This window comes from Haliotis rubra, unplaced genomic scaffold (genome assembly GCF_003918875.1).
Source record: "Haliotis rubra isolate DU_JTF1 unplaced genomic scaffold, ASM391887v1 Scf291, whole genome shotgun sequence".
NCBI lineage: Eukaryota > Metazoa > Mollusca > Gastropoda > Lepetellida > Haliotidae > Haliotis > Haliotis rubra.
In genome coordinates, this window is record NW_025766959.1 from 967,565 (window position 1) to 988,080 (window position 20,516).

A 20,516-nucleotide genomic window follows, 5' to 3' on the forward strand; every position below is an offset into this window, starting at 1 on the left:
TGGAGAATGTATTGTACTATCGACATGTGTTAGTAAAAGAAAGTCAAAGTGATTAGAATTTAAAAGATCATATGTTAAAAAAATCTCAATGTATGTAATTATTTGTTTCTACGTTCCAATTTATATATGTCTCGTTTTGAATTCTCGTTCACATTCAAAACAAATTCAATAATCAAACCTCCCTCAAGCCGACAACATAAATGCGCATGCGTAGTGGTCCACGTTGGGAATATTGAGAACGCAAACCGGCAAGGAAGGCACACAGGCGGATTGTTGCGTGAAGTCTTATTTAATTTGTCAACATGGTGTTAGATATTGAGCTCTTCCGTGGCGACAAGGGCGGAGACCCTGCTAAAATCAAGGAGAATCAGGCAAAAAGATTTAAGGATGTTACGTTAGTGGACAAGGTAGTCGACCACGACACAGCTTGGCGGAAACGTAAGTTTGGGAGTTGACATCTGCCTGTTGAGGCCAAGTTTAGACTACTAGTATGTGACAGGTGATGTCGTCATTCATATTGTAATCATGTGCAAGATAATGTGTAGTGTCTGTTACTACTCTTATATCATGCTTAACTAATTCCTAAGACATCGGGGCGGTGGGGTAGCGTAGTGGTTAAAGCGTTCATTCGTCACGCCGAAGACCCGGGTTCGATTCCCCACATGGGTACAATATGTGAAGCCCATTTCGCTGGTGTCCCCCGCCGTGATATAGATGGAATATTCCTAAAATCGGCGTAAAACTAAACTCACTCACTCCTAAGACATCTGACTGCCTCCATGGTGTAGTGGTTAGAGCGTCGGCCCAGAGAGAGCGGAAGGTTGCGGGTTCCACAGGGGCTTTATTGCTGAAAATAATAATACGTCCTGGGTCCTACAAGCGTACACTGATATCCATAGTCATATAAAGAAGGAAAAGGGATGTAACGCACACAAACTTGTCAAACACCCCCTCTCGGGGGCGAAATCTGGGTGGGACATTGTGAAAACACAGCCGGGATTCTTACTGAAATAAAGCCAGATGAATTCCCTTTCGATTAAATCCAAAATTGTCAAAATCGGTGCACTATTGACCGAGTAACTTTGCTTGGAACTCGAGGAAAAGACAACTTTTCATTTTTGAGTTACTGATTTTACCTGCCATACGACTTTATTGGAAATTAGCGGTATCAGTGATCGAGGCCACCATGTTTGTCCTTCACCTTCAATAGACTCAAGACTAATCGACAAGCTACTCTATTTAGGAAATAAAGTTCGGCTTCTACCCCCAATGTGTCTTGTAATAAAGTATAGTTTTGCCCTTAACTATTATAATTCAAAGCACGAGGATCTAACTTTATTTCCTAAATATCACATTTACCTGAAATAAAAATAATAGTGGTATTTTATTTTTAACCAATCAGAGAGTAGCTCGTCGCTGGTGCTGAAGTCTATTGAAGGTGAAGGACAAACATGGTGGCCTCGGACACCGACACCGCTTAATTTTCCAATAAAGTCGCGGTATGGCAGGTAAAATCAGTAACTCATTTCATTTGAGATGTTGTAATGCTTTATAAAGCTGAATATCTAGCAATTACGAAAAGGTTATGTCTTCTTTCATCGTATCATGTTGTTTTCCATTGAAATAGGTTCGATCCCCAACCGCGTCATACCAAAAGACGTTAAAATATGGTACTTGTTGGTCCCGGTCTGGCGCTCGGCATTAATGGGTACAACAAGGACTGGTCGGCTTGGAGTGAGTATAATGTGTCTGGAGTGGGGTATTAAAATATGAGTGCGGCATGGTATCAAGGACTGGTGGGCTAGCACTATAAAACTGAGTGGGGTATTCATGCTTCACTCGCGGCAGTCTCCAGTGGGCTAGCACTATAAAACCAGCGCCAGTCTGGGCTAGGAAGCAGCCGCACATACACACGCATGCACGCCGCATATGAGCCAAAATATTCTCAGCACGATGTTAAACTCACCTCACCTCACCTCACCTCACCTAAGACATCTTGCCCCTCCTTAGGTTTGAATGAATATGGTGTGTTCGTACACTGAGGCGAAGTTTGTAATTTGTCCTATGGTTTTTATTACTATTTTAGGATCCTGATATATAATGGTATACAGCTGATCATTCTTTTTTTTATGTATTCTGCAATTACGAATGTTTTATTATATGTTCATTATAATGAATAAATCTTAACTCATCAGTTTACTGTTGCATTTCTGAGTGAGTGAGTGAATTTTACACCGCTTTTAGCAATATTCCAGCAATATCACGGTGGGGAACACACAAAAAATGGGCTTCATCCATCAATACATGTGGGGAATCGAAACCTGGTTCTTCGATGTGGTGAGCAAACACTTTAACCAGTGCCTGTTGCACTTCTGAGAAACATAATACCTGTGAAGATCCAGGTTAGAATTGGTCTTCAGCAGCCCATGTTTGTCATAAAAGGTGACTAACACGATCGGGTGGTCAGGCTCACTGACTTGGTTGACACATACTTGTATCCTAATTGTGTAGATCTATGCTCATGCTTTTGATCACTGGATTGTTTGGTCCAGAATTGATTATTTACAGACCGTGGACGTATAGCTGGAATATTGCTGAGTGCGACGTTAAACAACAAACTGAAAAACATATTGAATGAAAATAAGATCAAACATAAGATTACTTTTGGATTTGCTGTCTGCAATAGTCTAAATCTTATTATTGATTGTATACTTCTTTTCTTTAAGTGAGGTTTCGAGCAGATTTGCTGAACAAGCTCAAGAACATGTGTAGCAAAGTTATTGGAGAAAAAATGAAGGTTGGTATATTGTATGTATGTTATCATGGGTATGTGACAGAATAAGTTAGCAGGTATAGTTAGTGGGCAAACTGCTATAAATATCCAACAGCTGTTTCATCATTCCTAACAACTTTGATATTTATTCATGCTGCCAACCAATGCTTGTTTATTGACACATGATGATAATCATAATATATAGGGATAACTAATTAACTAACAACTAACTCACAGTCCATGATCAGCCTATCATGGCTTACATCATGTTTGAATGACAAGCAAAGGAGGCTTGATTCAGGAGTCAGAGTGGGTTACATCACTTACTTGTGTGCTGGCGATTATGTGGCACATTCTTGAGTGTGTGGTTTGAATCCCAGATGGGACTATACCCCAAAATGTATCAGAATGTGCACTTTCCTGCAGAAGAGTAATTCCATGCATAAAATAGTTTCATGTCTATGTCTCTGGTGTGATTTCCATAGTACTCTTCAAGTCTACTACCCATCACGTTGATATATGTCCTTTTGTGAGTAATGTCTGACATTATCTAAACCATATGATCTTGATAATTATTAGACGTCATGGATATCTGCATTTCTGCATGTCTATACTTTTTTCATTTATTCAGATGATTAGTACTTAGCATTCTTATAGCTTTACCTTTTCAATATGGCAATATGACAAGATATCCAGGAAACACAATGATTACACTGGTGATGTATGTCAATCTTACTTCACAGAAAAAGGAAGCAGTGGGTGATGATTCAGCAGTTCCTTCAGAAGTCCTGGACAACATGGATAGTATTACACAAGATCAGCTAGCAGTAGGCATCCCTCTGCATTCTTTGTCGCAAAGAACTGTCTCAGCAGTCTATGCTGAAAACATTTGATTCTACAACAAGTGCTAACCCAAACTTGTCTAAACCATTTTGAGTAGATTTAAATCATTTGTTTTCTACCTTAATTATTTTAAGTGTGATTAGCTTGACTTTCTACCCATTTAACAGACTCATCATCAGCCTGTCTTCAGGACTCCAAATTGCTTGTGTTGTGCTGAAACCAGAACTAAGTACTTTCCTATGAATAAACAGGATAACTACCTGGTAAAGACCAGGTTCACTGAAAACACTTGGGAATACTGTAATTTTACATTGATCACAGGGTTTGACAGTGAACCAGATCAAGAAAGTACGAGTCGAGATCGATGAAGCCATGAAGAAGAATGATTCTGATCTGGCTACAGAGGAAACCTTGCGGAATGAATGTCTCAAGGATATTGGCAATTTGATTCACGAAAGCTGCATTGTCAGCAATGATGAGGTCAGTTTTTTACGTCATCTTTATTCTGATTATTTCCTTTGTGTTTCAAACTTGATAGTTCTTTTTCATAGAGATCGTCCTTGGGGTACATATTATGCATTTTCCGGGCTGAAAATGTCCTGTGACAGTTGTATCAATGTTTTTTTTAAAAAATATTGTACAATAAATAAAAATCTTTTTATTTATTATACGGCCCCAACCTCGTGGAGTTAACTCCCGTTGAGCATGCGTACCAACTGGGTAAGCACCTAGGCCCGTATCATCATTCCTTCTGCTGTCACTGCCGTGTACGGATGTGTCGTGCAGAGCTGAACTCTTTTGAAGTTAAGAGAATGATGTCTGGGACGCCACCACCTGTATGTATGGTCTTTATTTTGTCCTTGAAAGGAACAGTAAAGCTTTGCGGTCGGTTGTCTCATAATTGTGACTTTGTATTCATTATTTTACGCTAACTTTCCCGTGGTTTACGCACGTGTTGCTATTCCATGGCGGGAAGTTTAGCATGCCACGTGGTTGTCATATTGCGTTTTAACCAACTATTATAGCTACATGCTTGCGTGTTTGCTTCAGGCGTTTTCCGGTTGTACTGTCTGCGGGCAAAGTATTCCCCGTGCAGACCGTCATGATAAGTGTCTAGTGTGCCTTGAAAAAGGCGGCCATAACCCTGACACGTGCGAGATATGTATGGGCTTCTCCCCCCGCACCCAGAAGAGGCGGGCTGCAGACTTTCTCTTCTATCGGGAAATGCGAGAGGCGGGAGGGGAACTGACCCAGGTCCCCCTGTCTAAAGCTAAAAAGCCAAAAAGTAAAGGCAAAAAGGCTAAATCGCGCAGTCAGTCGCCTTCAACTGCTCCTAGCGGTTTCGACATGTCTCTAATCACGCAATTATTCCAGCACCACATGGACTCGGTGAAGTCCCTTGTTCACGAGTCGGTTGGAGGTCTCCGACAGGAGTTCCTCGCCCACTCGGAGCAGGGGACGGAGAGTCTGGGGGTGGGATCGCCGAGCCTGGCTCGATCCCTCGGCCTGGAGGCATCTGTTGATCCGTTGCCTCTGGCTTCGGGTCCGACGCCTCGGCTGCCCCGGAGGGGGAGGCTTCGCTCCCAGTCCCCCTCTCGGAGTTGGCGCAGGGTCCGTTGAGGATTCCTTGGGTTCCGGTCCCTGCGCCGTCCCGCCCCATGAGAGCGGAGGAGCCAGTTTTGCCTGGTCTTCTTCCTGCGTCTCGGGACCGGAGTTCGGGCGTGGTGTCGGGCACTAAAGCAGGGCTGCTCCGGTTCTTCCCTTCCCTCTGTGTCTGGTGCTAGGCCGCCCACCGGGTCGGGTTCGGGTCCTCTTCGTGAGGAGATCCAGCCTCGGGCTCGGGCTGGGGCGACGAGTCCATGGACATTGGGGAGGTCGAGGAGCCGGAGGGTGCCTTCAGTTTCTCGATGGCTCTGAGGGAAGTCCGCAACGCGCATTGCGAGCATTCCCCAGGCCGCTGTGCCCCAGCCGCCGGATTTGACTGAGTTGCTTACCAGGCGAGAGCGTTTGCCCCTAGGGATTCGCTGCTCCACATTCTGCCGCTGGTGCAGGGCCAGTGGATCCCTCTTGGCTGGGTCACGCCCGGCTTTGACTTGCCAGAGCTTGTCAGGAGGTACCAGCTTGGGGAAGATTCCTGTTCATTCGTGCCGTCCAGAATGTGTGTTGCTTGCCCAGGCTTCCTCGGAGCAGCTCCGGCTGCCAGGCAAGGGCGTTTGGCGCCACCTTTGCCCTGGTAGGCCCTCACGCAGCATGCTTGAGGAGGTTTACGGGAACGCTATGCAGCAGGTGCGGGTGGTGGTCCACGAGGCCTACCTCTCCTCGATTCAGAGGTCGGCCCTGGAGGCGGAGGAGCCCGCTGGAGACGTTTCTCAGCATGTTGTTCTCCTCCGTCAACTTTCCAAAGTGCAGGCCCACCTCGCGAGCGACTCCTTGCGGTCGGCCGCGTCGACGGTGATGTGCGCAGTCATGGGGATGCGCAAGCTGTGGCTGTCTATGTCAGCTACACAGCAGACCTTGCTGGCCCTCCCCTACCGTCTGGGAGCGACGTTGTTTCCTGGGGCCCAGCAGGTCATCCGGGAGGTTGCCGCTGCAGCTACCTCCTTCAAGGACTCCAAGGCCTTGTTGGAGCAACCGCGGTCTTCTCACCCCCGCGCTCCCGTTCCGGCTTCCTCCTCTGGGGTGCAGCCTACACCCGAGTCTGCTGGCTGGCTTCGGCCGCTCGGCAGGGGTAGGCGGAGGAGCCATCACGCCAAGGGTAAGGGCAAGGAGCAGTCCTCTTCGACTGGCTCCCAGCCTTTTCGCGGGCGCGGGAGGTCTGCCCCGACCTCCCGTTAACCCATCAGGCTGTAGACGTGTGTCAATCCCAGTCAGCTCCGCTACTCGGGACCACTCACGCACTCTTACCCAACGTCCCAGTGGGAGGCCGCCTCTCTCTATTCCTGCCGGAGTGGGAGAAGGCTACAAGCAACACTTTGGTGCTGTCCACCGTCAGTGTCGGCCATCTACCACTGTGGAAGCGAGGTCCGCCAGACTTCACCGGCATACGCCGCACTCCGGTGCCGTCATGTCAGGTACGGGCGGACATACTGCGCAACCAAGTCCAGGCTTTGCTGGACAAGTCCGCTATAGAGCGCATACCACCGGGCGAGGAACAGGCGGGATTTTACTCCACGTACTTCCTCGTTCCGAAGAAAGACGGCGGGTTCCGTCCCATTCTCAACCTCAAGGGGTTGAATCGCATGCTAGAAGTTCCATCCTTCAAGATGGAGACACTGCGCTCGGTGATCTCCTCTGTTCAGCCCGGCGATTGGCTCACGTCAATCGACCTCAAGGACCTCTGCATGTGCCCATACATCCATCGTTCAAGCAGTACCTTCGGTTCTCTTACGACGGGATGCATTACCAATTCACGGTGCTCCCCTTCGGCATATCCACTGCCCCCCGGGTGTTCACCAAGCTCATGTTAGTGCCGGCTACCCTCGCTCGTTCGCAAGGAAGGCGTTTTTACCCTTACCTCGACGACTGGTTGCTCGGTGCACTAACACAGCCAAGCGAGCCTAGATCCTACTCACAAGGTGATAGACATTCTAGTTCGACTGGGGTGGATCATCAACCTCAAGAAATCTGACCTGGTACCCACCCAGGACTTGGTTTTTCTCGGGGCGTGGTTCCAAACTCACAAGGATCTTGTTTCCTTGTCGCCCGACCGGGTCACAAGAGTACGGGAGATGGTGTCTTCGTTCCTCTCCCAGCCCCAGGCACCAGCACGGACTTGGCTCCGTCTACTGGGCCATATGGCGGCGACTATCTCTGTAGTGTGGCGGGCGCGGTTGAGGATGCGCCCTATACAGCAAGCTTTGGCGAGTCTGTGGGCTCACTCGGAGGACCTGGAGCGGAGTCTCACAGTCCCCGGGTGGTTGTCTCCTCACCTTCAGTGGTGGACCAATGTCGGGAATCTCTCCAAGGGGGTTCCCTTGGAAATCCCGACGCCAGCTCTTACAGTTCAGACCGATGCGTCCCTCACGGGCTGGGGGGGTGTTCTGGGCAGTCTGTCCGGACTCTGGTCCGAAGCCGAAGCCCACCTTCACATCAACGTGTTGGAACTGAGGGCTGTGCGGTTGGTTTTCGGCTTCGAGCATGTCCAGGGCCAGGTGGTTCGTCTTCAGTTGGACAACCAGACGGCCATGTCGTACATCCTGAAGCAAGGCGGCACGGTGTGAGAGCTCCTCCGGGAGACATGGGACTTTCTCCTCTGGTGCGACCAGTGCGATTGTCAGGTACTTCCTGTTTATCTCCCGGGGCTGGAGAACGTGCGAGCAGGCGCTCTCTCGCCGGATCCTGGCCCCGCACGAGTGGATGCTCGACCGGCAGATATTCGGAGTTATCTCCCAGTTGTACGGTCGTTCCAGGTGGATCTGTTTGCATCCAGTGGGATGAATCAGACACCCGTGTTCTGCTCTCGAATACCGGACCCGGCCTTCCTGCTGGATTGGACGGGCAAAGTGCTCTGGGCGTTCCCCGTACCCTCTCCCAGCTGTCCACCCAGCCAGCTCAGCTGCTTGTGCTACTGGCACCGCTTTGGCCGTCACAGAGCTGGTTTCGGTAATTCTCAGGGTTCTGGCTCAGCCTCCTGTTCTATTACCTTTGCGACCGGACATTCTCACTCAGAACGGCGCGCCACACCCCAATCCAAGGATTCAGTGGGTGGCTTGGCCTCTGTCAGGTCTAGCCTCGAAGCACGCGTAATTCCTGCAGCAGTTGCAGACACAATTCTGGGCTTGAGGCGGGTTTTGACAAAGCGTTCGAGTACGAGGATAGGTGGTCCCGCTATGCGCGCTGGTGTTCAGATAGGGGGATTGCAGATCCCTTTTCTGCGGATTTAGTCCGATTATTGGAGTTTTTGCAAGCTCGTTTGGAAGAAGGCCTGGCGGCTTCGACCATTCGTGGCTACTCCACCGCTATTTCCACTTTTCACACCCCTGTCGATGGTGCTCTTCTGGGGCAGCACCCTCGTCATAGCGCTTTTAGCTGGCGGATCGGGTTCGACCTGCTGTCAGGTGAACCAGCCCACCTTGGGATTTGTCAATTGTGCTCGATTGGCTGTCCGGTCCTACGTTCTCACGTCTATCGGCTATTTCCATTCAGTTGTTAACCTGGAAGGCTGTTTTTCTGGTGGCGGTAACATCTGGGCGTAGGGTTGGCGACTTACATGCTATGTCGTCCGACCCGGCGCTGACTGTGTTCCACACTGATCGTGTCAGTATTGGCCTCCCGGATACTTACCGCCCGAAGGTCGATCACGCTTTCCATGTGACACCTCCTATCGAACTTCCTACTCTTACCCAGCCTTCCACATCGGGGACCTCTCCTACGAGCACTCACCCGTTGGATGTCCGTAAGACTCTCAAGGTCTATATCAAACGAACACGAGGGATCCGTACGGGTACCCATCTGTTCTGCTGTTACGGTGGCGGGAAGGCTGGGGTGCCGGCGAGCAAACAGACCCTGTCTCGCTGGCTTGTCTCGGTCATTTGTGCTGCTTATCAGGCTAAGGGCAAGCCTCCCCCTGAGGGGTTGAAGGCTCACTCGGTCAGGGCAGTAGCCACGTCAAAAGCTTTTGCATCGGCACTGCCCATTGAAGAGATATGCTCTGCCGCTATTTGGAGCCGGCCTAGCACTTTTATCCGGCACTATCAGCTCGATACACATTCACGTAATCATGCGAGCTTTGGCCGTTCTGTTCTCTCCAGTGGACAGTGTCCTGCCACCCTGACCGAGTGAGTCTTGGTTCATTGGTTTTGTTGACGCTGCTGTTCAATATTGTGTTTTATTGACATGTCCGCTGTTGGGTGTATAACCTCCTTTCGATCCTCTACGGAGACTATGGTCGGTCGTGAGCGGTTTTTCCCCCCTACGGTGCTCTCTAATTGACACAAGGTGGGTGGGGTTTGTTTACATTCGCACCATGTGCGAATTCTTATGCTAACCTGCGAGGTTGTCTATGAGTACATTTCCTCCCTGTCGGTTACCCTCCCATAATGCCTCTCGCGGAAGCGCAAACCGGGACATGTGACAGGTGAGTGATTATGGCGTCTGTTACATTAATCTTAACGATCGCTATTTGTGTGTGCTTTGACAGAATTCCCTCCTCCCTGGCCTCCGGTCTTTGGGAGTCTGTGTTTATGCATAATATGTACCCCAAGGACGATCTCTATGAAAAAGAATTAACCAAACCTGAAGAGGTTTTCAATTCTTTGAAGAGAGTAGATCCATGGGTAGGGCCTCCGCCTCCCGCAATTCTGTTCACTGATTTATTCAGCAGAAGGAATGATGATCACGGGCCTAGGTGCTTACCCAGTTGGTGCGCATGCGAAACAGGAGGTAACTCCACGAGGTGGGGGCCGTATAATAAATAAAAAGATTTTATTTATTGTACAATATTTTTTTTAAAAGACATTGATACAACTGTCACAGGACATTTTCAGCCGGAAAATGCATAATATGTACCCCAAGGACGACTCTCTTCAAAGAATTGAAAACCTCTTCAGGTTTGGTTAAATTTTTAGAACGATATACATTGTGTTTGACACTTCTACAAAAATGCTTCATGGATTGGAGGGAAAGTTTGCAATGACAGAACGAGATTACTTGATTTGAGTATCGGAAGAATATATACACATTAAGTGGGTACAATTGTGCAAGATCTGTTTTCCTTGACTGAGTTACACAAACGGCCAACGTTACAACTGTTCTTTCAGTTCTTTTACAAAATATTACCTTAATTATGTGCACAGGCTGAGAACGGAATTGAGCGTACATTTGGTGAAACAGAAGTGACGAAGAAGTATTCCCACATTGATCTGGTGGTGATGGTGGACGGTGTCGATACTGAGAGAGGGACTGTCACAGCTGGTGGGCGAGGATACTACCTCAAGGTGAAGGAATCATTTCTAATAAAGATTTTGTATAAACATCACCACGATCATCGTAACACTAGCTTGGGGAAAATACAAATTCCTGTGGACTTGGTGAAATTTCCCAGTGTCACCATTGTTTTAGCATTACAAGAGAATTTTACTTTTACCTTAGTTAGTAAACTTTTGAGTTTAGTTCTAACCCTTTACAATGAAACCAGCCCTGTAAACATAAAGGCATTCTCTTCCCACAGAGGTTATTGTCATATCTTCCTACGAACCTCTGTTCCAATATGGCCATATTTCCCGGTTCTCGTAAAATCCCCTAGCGGCAAAAGATCGCAACGCGAATTATCTCCCTTCTTTCTATCCAATCAGAACACGTGTTACATCGACTTAGATTCAACTTGACTAACACAAGCAAATGTGGGGCCACAAATATCCCCATCTGCCGGGGACTTGTGTTGATGTTACACACAAGACGTTTAATGGCTAGCTTGTCCGTTGTCAACGAGGGCAATGGAGACGCCACTGATCCGCCATAACATGACTGAGTTCTGTCTAGAAGAAACGTTTGCGCATCGCGAAGGGGAAGAAGTTTAGTTTTCTCGAAGCATACGGAAATTACCGAGGCCTTGCGAATGATCACTTTTGAAACAACGTCACTGATTGCACAACTAAATCTGATTGCCTCCAATCACGAGCCTTGAACGCTCACACCATGAAAGGGCCGTATTAGAACAGAGGTTACGTAGGAAGATATGACAGGAGTAACCTCTGTGGGAAGAGAATGACATAAAGGAGGAATCAAGAAATATGAAACCATATCACTTCATGACATCCTGGCATCAAATAACAATACAGCTTTTCTGTTCCGTCATGAGTCAAATTAGATAATATGTAACAGATTAGAGATTATATTACACAATATTTTACTATTATGAACTATGTATTACATATTACATATACATGCAATGTGTACAAGTAGTTGTAGTGATGAATTGTCCATGTTCCAGGGCCCCCTAGTCTTTCTTGAGCAGGCCCTGATCAACCATGCCATGCAGATGTTGCAACTTCAGGGCTACACTCCACTGTACACACCCTTCTTCATGAGGAAGGAGGTGATGCAGGAGGTGGCTCAGCTCTCCCAGTTCGATGAGGAGCTCTACAAGGTCAGTGTCTACCTGGTACATGTAGGTAGGATCACTCAAGCTGGTGGGATAGTAGGAGGTAACGCAAGTACAAATAAACAGACTGTGGGAGAAGTTGTGCAATGCTGTGGCAGTACTTATATCTCCTGGCTAAGTCAGTCTGATATTTGTCTGACTCATCCACCTGGTCATTGACGTAACTGGGGTGGTAGGGTAACCTAGTGGTTAAAGCGTCCACTCGTCACGCCGAAGTCCCGGATTCGATTCCCCGCTTGGGTTCAATGTGTGAAGTCCATTTCTAGTGTCCCCCGGACAGGCATGGCTGTAGTCACATGACCAGATGTAGCCAGTACAATCATGGTTACTGTTTCTTGAGTTCCTCATACAGTTGCCAGTGACACTCTTGCGGTTAAAATATAACATAAATATATGTCAATATTTAACAACGGTTTGAAATATGAAATTCTCTTTTGCTTGAATTTAAATTACCGGTACATCATTGGATTGTGCCAGTAAAACCTAGACATTTTCTTGATGTAGGTTATTGGCAAGAGCAGCGAGAAACAAGATGACAGTGATATTGATGAGAAATATCTAATTGCAACCTCGGAGCAACCTATTGCCGCGTTCCATCGTGATGAGTGGATCCCAACTGAGAATCTGCCCCTGAAGTACTGTGGGTACTCCACATGCTTCCGCCAAGAGGTCGGGTCACATGGCCGAGATTCAAGAGGAATCTTCAGGGTGCATCAGTTTGAAAAGGTGGGATTAACATGCTGCATTTAGTTGCCAAATTAAAACTACACATTGTCATCTGTTTTTTGTTAAAGTCTTAGGGGAATTCTTGATCCATGTATTGTGTTCTTAATGATGTGATAAGAGCAATTTGTAGCACTCCTAACATAACAGTCAGACAAATGGACTTGTCTTGTTTTAAAACAATTACGTAACAGTAAGTCTTAAAAGGTTTTTCTCATATTTTCTGACATCTTTTCATTGCAGGTAGAGCAGTTTGTTGTGACTTCACCAAAAGAGAACTATTCTTGGGAGATGTTTGATGAAATGATTAAGAATGCTGAAAATTTCACACAATCGCTTGGCATTCCCTATCGAGTGGTGAACATTGTCTCAGGTAGGATGTACATCAGAACATACAATTTCATGCAGTATTTTGTGCATTGCTGAAATTAGCCATTTTTCTCAAGCTGAAATTCCTAAAGACATTTTTTATGAAGAGAATATATTTCTTATTCTTAGGTGAACTGAACAATGCTGCCTCCAAAAAGCTGGATCTGGAGGCATGGTTTCCAGGATCTGGTGCCTTTAGAGAGTTGGTGTCGTGTTCAAATTGTACAGACTACCAGTCAAGGAGACTCAAGATCAGATTTGGCCAGACCAAGAAGATGAATCAGGAGGTAAGGAACGAAGGTCATTACTGCAAGTGTGTTTCAGTAACAGATGGGGCGGTGGGGTAGCCTAATGGTTAAAGCGTTGGCTCCTCACGCCGAAGACCCGGGTTCGAATCCCCACATGGGCACAATGTGTGAAGCCCATTTCTGGTGTCCCCGCCGGGATGTTGCTGGAATATTGCTAAAAGCGGCGTAAAACCAAACTCAGTCAGTCAGTCAGTAACAGATGCTGGCCAGTCCTTGTCACAAATGTAAAATAATGTTTACTCTGGCTTTTGTTTTCCAACAATGGAAGCTGTCCAGCTCAGTAACACAACACACAGCAAATTGTGCAGAATTTATGTTCCATATGTGGGGTTGTTTTCCTCATGGACCATGGGAAGGTTTAATGAGATCTGAGGAATTATCTGTCCTGCACAAAGGAATGGTATAGGCCATGAACCAGGGCAAGTGACTGACATCATTTACATCCCTGTATGGATTCCTTGTTAGAATTGGTGACTTAATGCATCAAATAGCCAGGTTTGGTGAACTGACTCTCATAAAAGCATGGAATGCTGCTGTTAGGATATAAGATTTATCACTGGATTGTCTGGGTCAGAGGTGATGTTTTTACAGACTTATGTCATGTAGCTGGGACTTGCTTGGTGATAAAAAATAAACAATGTATATTCCCTGGGAGAAGAGGGGATGTGTAGCAGATAATCTGTAATATCGAGTCTGAAGTGGGTTATTCCAGATATTACTCATTATTTTGAGGGGCATGGTTGGCCCTGTTGTCAAGAGTACCACAATTTGCTATACAGAGTTGTGTCCCTTCATATGCCGGGAACCTTTCCTCCCACAATGGACTGACTTGCTGTGATGTCACAGGAAACTGATAAATGCTTTGTTAAACCTCAGGGGTGGAAATAATTTTAAAATTGCTAGTGTACTCCGGTACAGTGGCACATGTAAAATCACTTGCCCTGATAATTTTTCCACTATACTGGCCGATTTTCTTGTTGATTTTGTAAATAAGCAACATAATTAACATTGGAAAGTCAAGTGGATACCGGTACAGCATGATATAAAAATTTGTTTGCCCAGCATATAAAAAACACTGGACTGGGACGTCGGCAATGGGTTATTTCCACCCCTGAACCTGCTCATTATTTTAAGAAAGAAACTTGAAGAAACATGCATGATAAGTCAACCCTACCAGAAACAATAATGTGTGACGTAATATTGTTCTCAGACATGTCAGAAACGAAGCAGTGTTACATCATATTGCCTTAACTTGCAGTTATCCTTTGGGAATCTCTAAAAATGAACATGTCCAATTATCAAAATGTTATTATGCACATTCTTTCTACACTAATGTGAGTAATATTAAGGAGTATTTGCTGGGTTTTCCAGGTGGAGTATGTACACATGTTGAATGCTACCATGTGTGCCACAACTAGAGTCATTTGTGCCATCCTAGAAAACTTTCAGACAGAAGACGGAATTCTTGTCCCCAAAGTCCTGGCTCGATTTATGCCAGAGGGTAAGGTTACATGGAGAAACAGATTTCATGAAATGATTGCATTAGTCTTTTTTCTATTTTTTCTCAGTATGTTACATTCCATGGCAGGTAAATTTTTGACAACTGCCCAAACTGATTGGAAACTGTAGTGTCATTGTGTTTAAGTAACTGCTATGTAGGTTTTAGAAATGACCTGTCATAAGTTGTTATGGTTACTAACTGTAACTGTTGTATTACTTAATGGAAACAATTCATGTATTAGCATCAGTTTGTGTATGTTGGCAGTTGAAAGTCTGGGCCTAGATTTTCGATGCTCTCTTAGCGCTAAGATAGTCGTAAGGTTAATGTTAATGTATGGCACTTACAACTATCTTAGCGCTAAGAGAGCATAAAAAATCTACGCCCTGGACTTATATACGTGAATCATTCAAAAGTTACATAGTAAGTAAATAATTCCCCTTGTTTACCTGTATGATTGACATTGTCACAGATATTACATTTTCAACATTTATTATTATCACTAATAATCAGAATTCAGAATTCTCTTCTCATGTTATGAAACAATCAGTATATGTAGACTTTGTAATTCTTGTTTCTTATTGTACTGCTTTGTATTTCAGTATATGCAGAGAAAATACCATTTGTTAAACCTGCCCCAATTGATGAACAAGAGAATAAGAAACAGAAAAAAAGCAAAGACAAGAAGAAGAATTTAGAGGAAGGTGTACAAAATATGGACATCAAGAAATAGACCTGTGATAAGCATGACACATGCTCAAGACAATGGGACCTTACACAAATGTGCAGGCTGTTTACTGCAATTTATTTATTTCACACCAAGTGCTGACATGTTTTCATCCCTAAAGTGAACATAATGAACAATTATTAGTGTTATTTTGTTTAGTGCTTTCTCATCATTGAAGCCTTTAGAATCTGAATCTCTACAGGTCTTTAAACCTTGGAAGATGTCATTCTATGAAGCTTGTCTTTTATTTTATTTTATTTTACTTTTCACAAATGATATCCTTTAGTACTGAGAATGAGTAACATTTTTTAATACATTTATGTAGAAATACCAATGTATCAGGCACTAGTTAAGAAACTTACATGGTCTTTTCCCTCAAAATGTACATGAATGGCTAAATTTGTAGAGACAATCTATTCTACAATTTGTATAGAAAAGTGAGTTGTTTACTTTTGGAGAAAGTATCGATCATGACATATTTGAAATTTACATTAGAAATCAATGTTTTATCAAGACTCCTACGGTTATGACAAAAGGTTGTTTTGTTCCTACACATCAAAACCTTTTATGAGTTTCAAATATTGCATATTTAATTCATTTCTTTTTTAAGTTGCGTTCTTACACTGGTGGACATGTTGAACATACTTGGGTATGTTACAGATCATAAGGCAGAGTATGCTCAAACACTTTGAATCTAAGCCTGAGTTGAGAAATATTTCACTAGCAGTATGTGCTGAAATCTACTAAAATGGTAAAAGAGTTTGAATTAGTGAACTGACAAGTAGTTGTAACTGATTATGTTGTCACGATGAATAACTCTCACTGTAACTACATTGACCATGCTGGTTTGTGCAATGTAACCTTCATACATCTGTAACATGAAACAGTGCAGAAATGTGAATTGCAGGTGAAATGTCAATTAAAAAGATGAAACTGAACACATCATATTGTTCTCATTTTAATGGTAAGCTGATAGAACAGGCCGTGGGAGAACAGATGACAGAAAGTGAACATGTGCGATGGGCTACTGGCTACTTATTGTTGCTGTCACTGATTTGGCTTGTCAAGATTCAATAACAGGCTGCCCTGATATAGCTGAAACATTGCTGACTGTGCTGCTATACAACATTCACATCCTAATAAATGGTGAACAGTGGGTGTTACATCCCAAGCATACAAGGATCTGCTGATCGTGGAATCAAATTTGACAAGTATTTAATCATGGTCATTTCAGCACTAAACCTTGTACCTTCTTTGTAACTTGGTTTCAGCAATAAAATATCAATTTGAAAAAAGAAAAAACAATCCAGTTGAACAAAAGAAAATGAAACAAACATGATATGTATTATAATTAAAATAGTTTCAGAGGTCCAATCAGAAAATGTCTGACAGTTACGTATCAATAGTTATCCAATCTAAAAAAGTCTAAGTATAAGTAAAATCCTACTGAAAATATATTTGTTTATTTGATCAACACTGTACTGAAAAAGGCTAAAAGGCTTCAGAGATGTATATGTATCGGAAAGTGGCCTATGCTGAAAAACCCAAAGGAATGTGACTGTCCAGATAATGTACAGGGATACACAGAATGTCTGCAATGGTTCATGGTTGGATATCACAATTTGGGCAAATTGCTGAAGGAAAGCTACACCTATACTTGCAGACATTACTAAAAAAACGAGACAAAATTAAGAGACTGTAATTTAAGGCGCACTTTTGTGTTGTCTTAATTTGAAATATGTTGAATCGAAATGCAATGCATATCTGCAAAAGACGAATTCAGTGGTGTCTGAACTGCTTATATTTTATGCAGGTCTTCAAAATAAATTCAGAACTGAGTGAAATTAGCCTGGATTTGAGAGATTCAGTAACTCTGAAACAGAATATACCATGACCGTATTCATGGTGCACAAGCTGTGAGAATTGTTGACAGCCATTGAGATGAACACAACCAAACAGAGGAAGTAAAATCTGTCAAGACGATAGCGGGGCGGTGGGGTAGCCTAATAGTTAAAGCGTTGGCTCATCACGCCGAAGACCCGGGTTCGAATCCCCACATGGCTACAATGTGTGAAGCCCATTTCTGGTGTCCCCCTGCCGTGATGTTGCTGGAATATTGCTAAAAGCGGCGTAAAACCAAACTCACTCAGTCAGTCAGTCAAGACGATAGCGTCACAATATCGTCAACTGGTTATAGCGTCGGAAATCGAATCGCTATTGATGCCAAATTAGAAAGCTAGTCTCCCTGGAGGTCAGTTTGAGACTTCCGCCCGTCTACCCCCTTAAATTTCATTCTAGTCAAATCAAATCCTGTCACCTGAATATATATTAATCATCTGATAAGGATTGGTTTTAACATGTTTCTTTGTATCTGAACATATTGAAAGACATATCCAACTTCTAAAAATGCCACTCAAAGAATTTTTTCCTCATCGTTAAAATTAAGGGGGATACAGGCGGAAGTCTTACCCAGTTCGATGGCTGGTACTTCAAACCAGGGAGAATACTATCCGCTGATGAGAAGACGAACTGATAAACCTTACACCTAACATGCAAACAGTAAAATTTTAAACTTATCCTATCTCACGGCATGCACTTCTCTCTCTTGATTCGACACTGAGTGGAAAGATGTAAACATTTTTCCCTGGACCTCTCTTGTCCATCCGCCCAAGCACTCCATGCTACCCTCATTATATGACAGCTTCCTAGCTCTCATGCAAAGCATGCAGCATGCACCACTAGCTGCCCACATTACTATCTCCAAATCATTCTCTTTCTTGTCGCACACGAGTGTGGACGTATTTTGCTTTGCTCAACGTTTTCAACTTAGTCTACAACTAAGGTAGGTCTACTTCACCGCCGAGACGCCACTATTCGACTTGTTTGCATTCAACTAAGCAACGCCTCCATCTACTTCGTTGAGATCGGTTCTTCTATCGAAGTCACCACCTCGGACTTCGTCTTCTCGTCAGCATGGGACTTCCTCTTCTATGCACTCGAACCGTCAACCTAGATCTCCTACACGATCGACTGCTGCATATCGTTCAAGATCCAGGGATCATCATTCTCGTTATGATACTTCCCCTCCTTGTTCCTGATCTCGTCATCGGGTCTCCATATGTGCGTCTACTTCCGGTTCGTCCCCGTCCAGACATCAATATGGTTCTACAGATAGGAGATCTACTCAACGGGGCTCCGATTATAGACATCAGCGTGCTACGACTTCTGACGGGGCTCCTGCCTCCTCGTGTGTCTCTAGTCTACTCAGATTGTACCAGATTCCTGGACTCCTGCGCAGGAAACTACTCCTCCCCCAGATCTGGCTGCGATGTTGAGTGCTATTTACTACTGTTTGGAAACAGCAACAGTCTGCTCCGTCGATAGGGACCGAATGCGCATTCAACGAACTAGCATTCGTCAACGAACCATGGCTGCATCTACTTAATTGGCATTCACAGAACCGAAATTCGCCAGACCGGCTGTCCTCGAACCGGAGATCGTTGAACCAGCATTTATCGATTCAGCAGTCACTGAATCGACGTTTTTCGACTTAACTAACCGTCCCATGGTTCATCGAACTCATCCAAGTATCATCGTCGAACCGATTTGGCAGGCCGGTTCGCCGTGACATCGTCGAACTAATTCTTCTGCACAGAATGGCTCATCTCGAAGAACCACATCGCCTAACTGATTCACTACAACATCCCCCTACTAGTTAACCAGATCGATCTGCTCATCAACGAACTAGTTCGTCGGGCCAAACTGAGTCGCCGCACCAGAACCGGATCATAGTACCGTTTCAGATCTTACCTTGCCGAGCCAGATCACTTAACCGATCCTGGTCATCGAACCGTGCCAGATCGCAGATCCAACAGCGTTCGCCGAACCATCAGTATTCACCGAACTGCCAGCATTGCCGAACCATGCCGCCTTTAAGGTACAGCAATAATGTTGGTTCAGTCGACACACATGGTCACTTGGTTACAGCTACAGCTATCAGGCGTAAGATCATACTCACTCACTCATCTACAACTATCTTGAGCAAGATACCAGATGCTCTACTTACTACATTCAGCTTGACGGATTAGAACTTGTCAACACTGTGTTTTTACATGCTTATCTAGGATCATGACCTTGCATCTAGATACGGTCAATTATACCAGCTGTTAATTAAACTCTACCTGCTTTCAACACGATGTTAATATTCAGGGCATTTGTGATACACTGTATTCCTCACCACGGAGTGGCATGCTCTTAGCATGACCATTCGACTTGGCTCTCCGGATTACCCTACGGCATGTGAGGCGCTAGAAGATTTTAGTCACATGATTTATCCCATTTGGTACCCCCTTTCTGCTGATTGAACAGATGAAGTAGCTCTGTCAGTAGCGCAGACATCTAGATTACGCACTTGACGCTCTGACGATCCCCGATCTACTTTCTCAACTCTCAAAAAAGCCCTGAGATTTTAGACAGCAACTTGACCTGGTCAGGACATGTCAGAGATCACTGGCCATTAATGAGTAAATATTTAAAACATTCAGATCCAAAACATTGCGAAACACTTGAACAAAATTTAAGAACACAACTTCAAACCGAACTTAACAATCCAGTTAAATGTAAAACCTTTGAAGGGCATGTAGAAGTGGAATGCATAAGAAAAGCAAGATTTATGGATGTCGACTTCATTCGCAATATAGAAGTTGACATCCATAAATCTTGCTTTTCTCAGTTAAATGTAATTTTCACCACGATCATTCCCACCACCATTACCACAATTGAACCAACCATCAAGATTTCCGAGTGTTACGAAGCTTTCCGAATGCTTGTCAAAATACCGGTTTCCATCAGCGTATCGCAATACGTATCGTTTTCATGTCTGAACCGGTTAAAACCGGTAAACCGGTTATATTGCGCAGCCCTAATCAAGACACTGACTGAATACTTTAACATGAAGACGTCTCATTGCAAGTTATTTCGTCAAAGCATGGAGAATATAATACGATAGTCTATATCATTCGTAAGCGAAATCACCAACTGAATAAAGAAATTATTAAGATAATTTTCTCAGACAGATATCTGAGGCTAATATTGGCTTTGTCGGGATACACCCTTCTTTTCGCGAACACCTTGTGTCATCTCTGTTTGATAGTGATTCCTGAACACCTGGTGTC

General features: G+C 44.6%; 1 protein-coding gene across 1 annotated transcript; it reads left to right on the top strand.

Moving 5' to 3' along the window:
• Positions 1-207: 207 nt before the first annotated feature.
• LOC124281987 (serine--tRNA ligase, cytoplasmic-like) lies at positions 208-16,280 on the top strand. The gene is made up of 11 exons (XM_046717998.1): positions 208-438; positions 2,727-2,797; positions 3,517-3,600; positions 3,938-4,096; positions 10,411-10,551; positions 11,547-11,702; positions 12,222-12,443; positions 12,684-12,813; positions 12,939-13,096; positions 14,489-14,618; positions 15,218-16,280. Exons 1-11 carry the CDS (start codon positions 303-305, stop codon positions 15,346-15,348), a joined length of 1,518 nt encoding a protein of 505 aa, XP_046573954.1. The 5' UTR covers positions 208-302; the 3' UTR covers positions 15,349-16,280.
• The last annotated feature ends 4,236 nt before the right edge of the window (positions 16,281-20,516 follow it).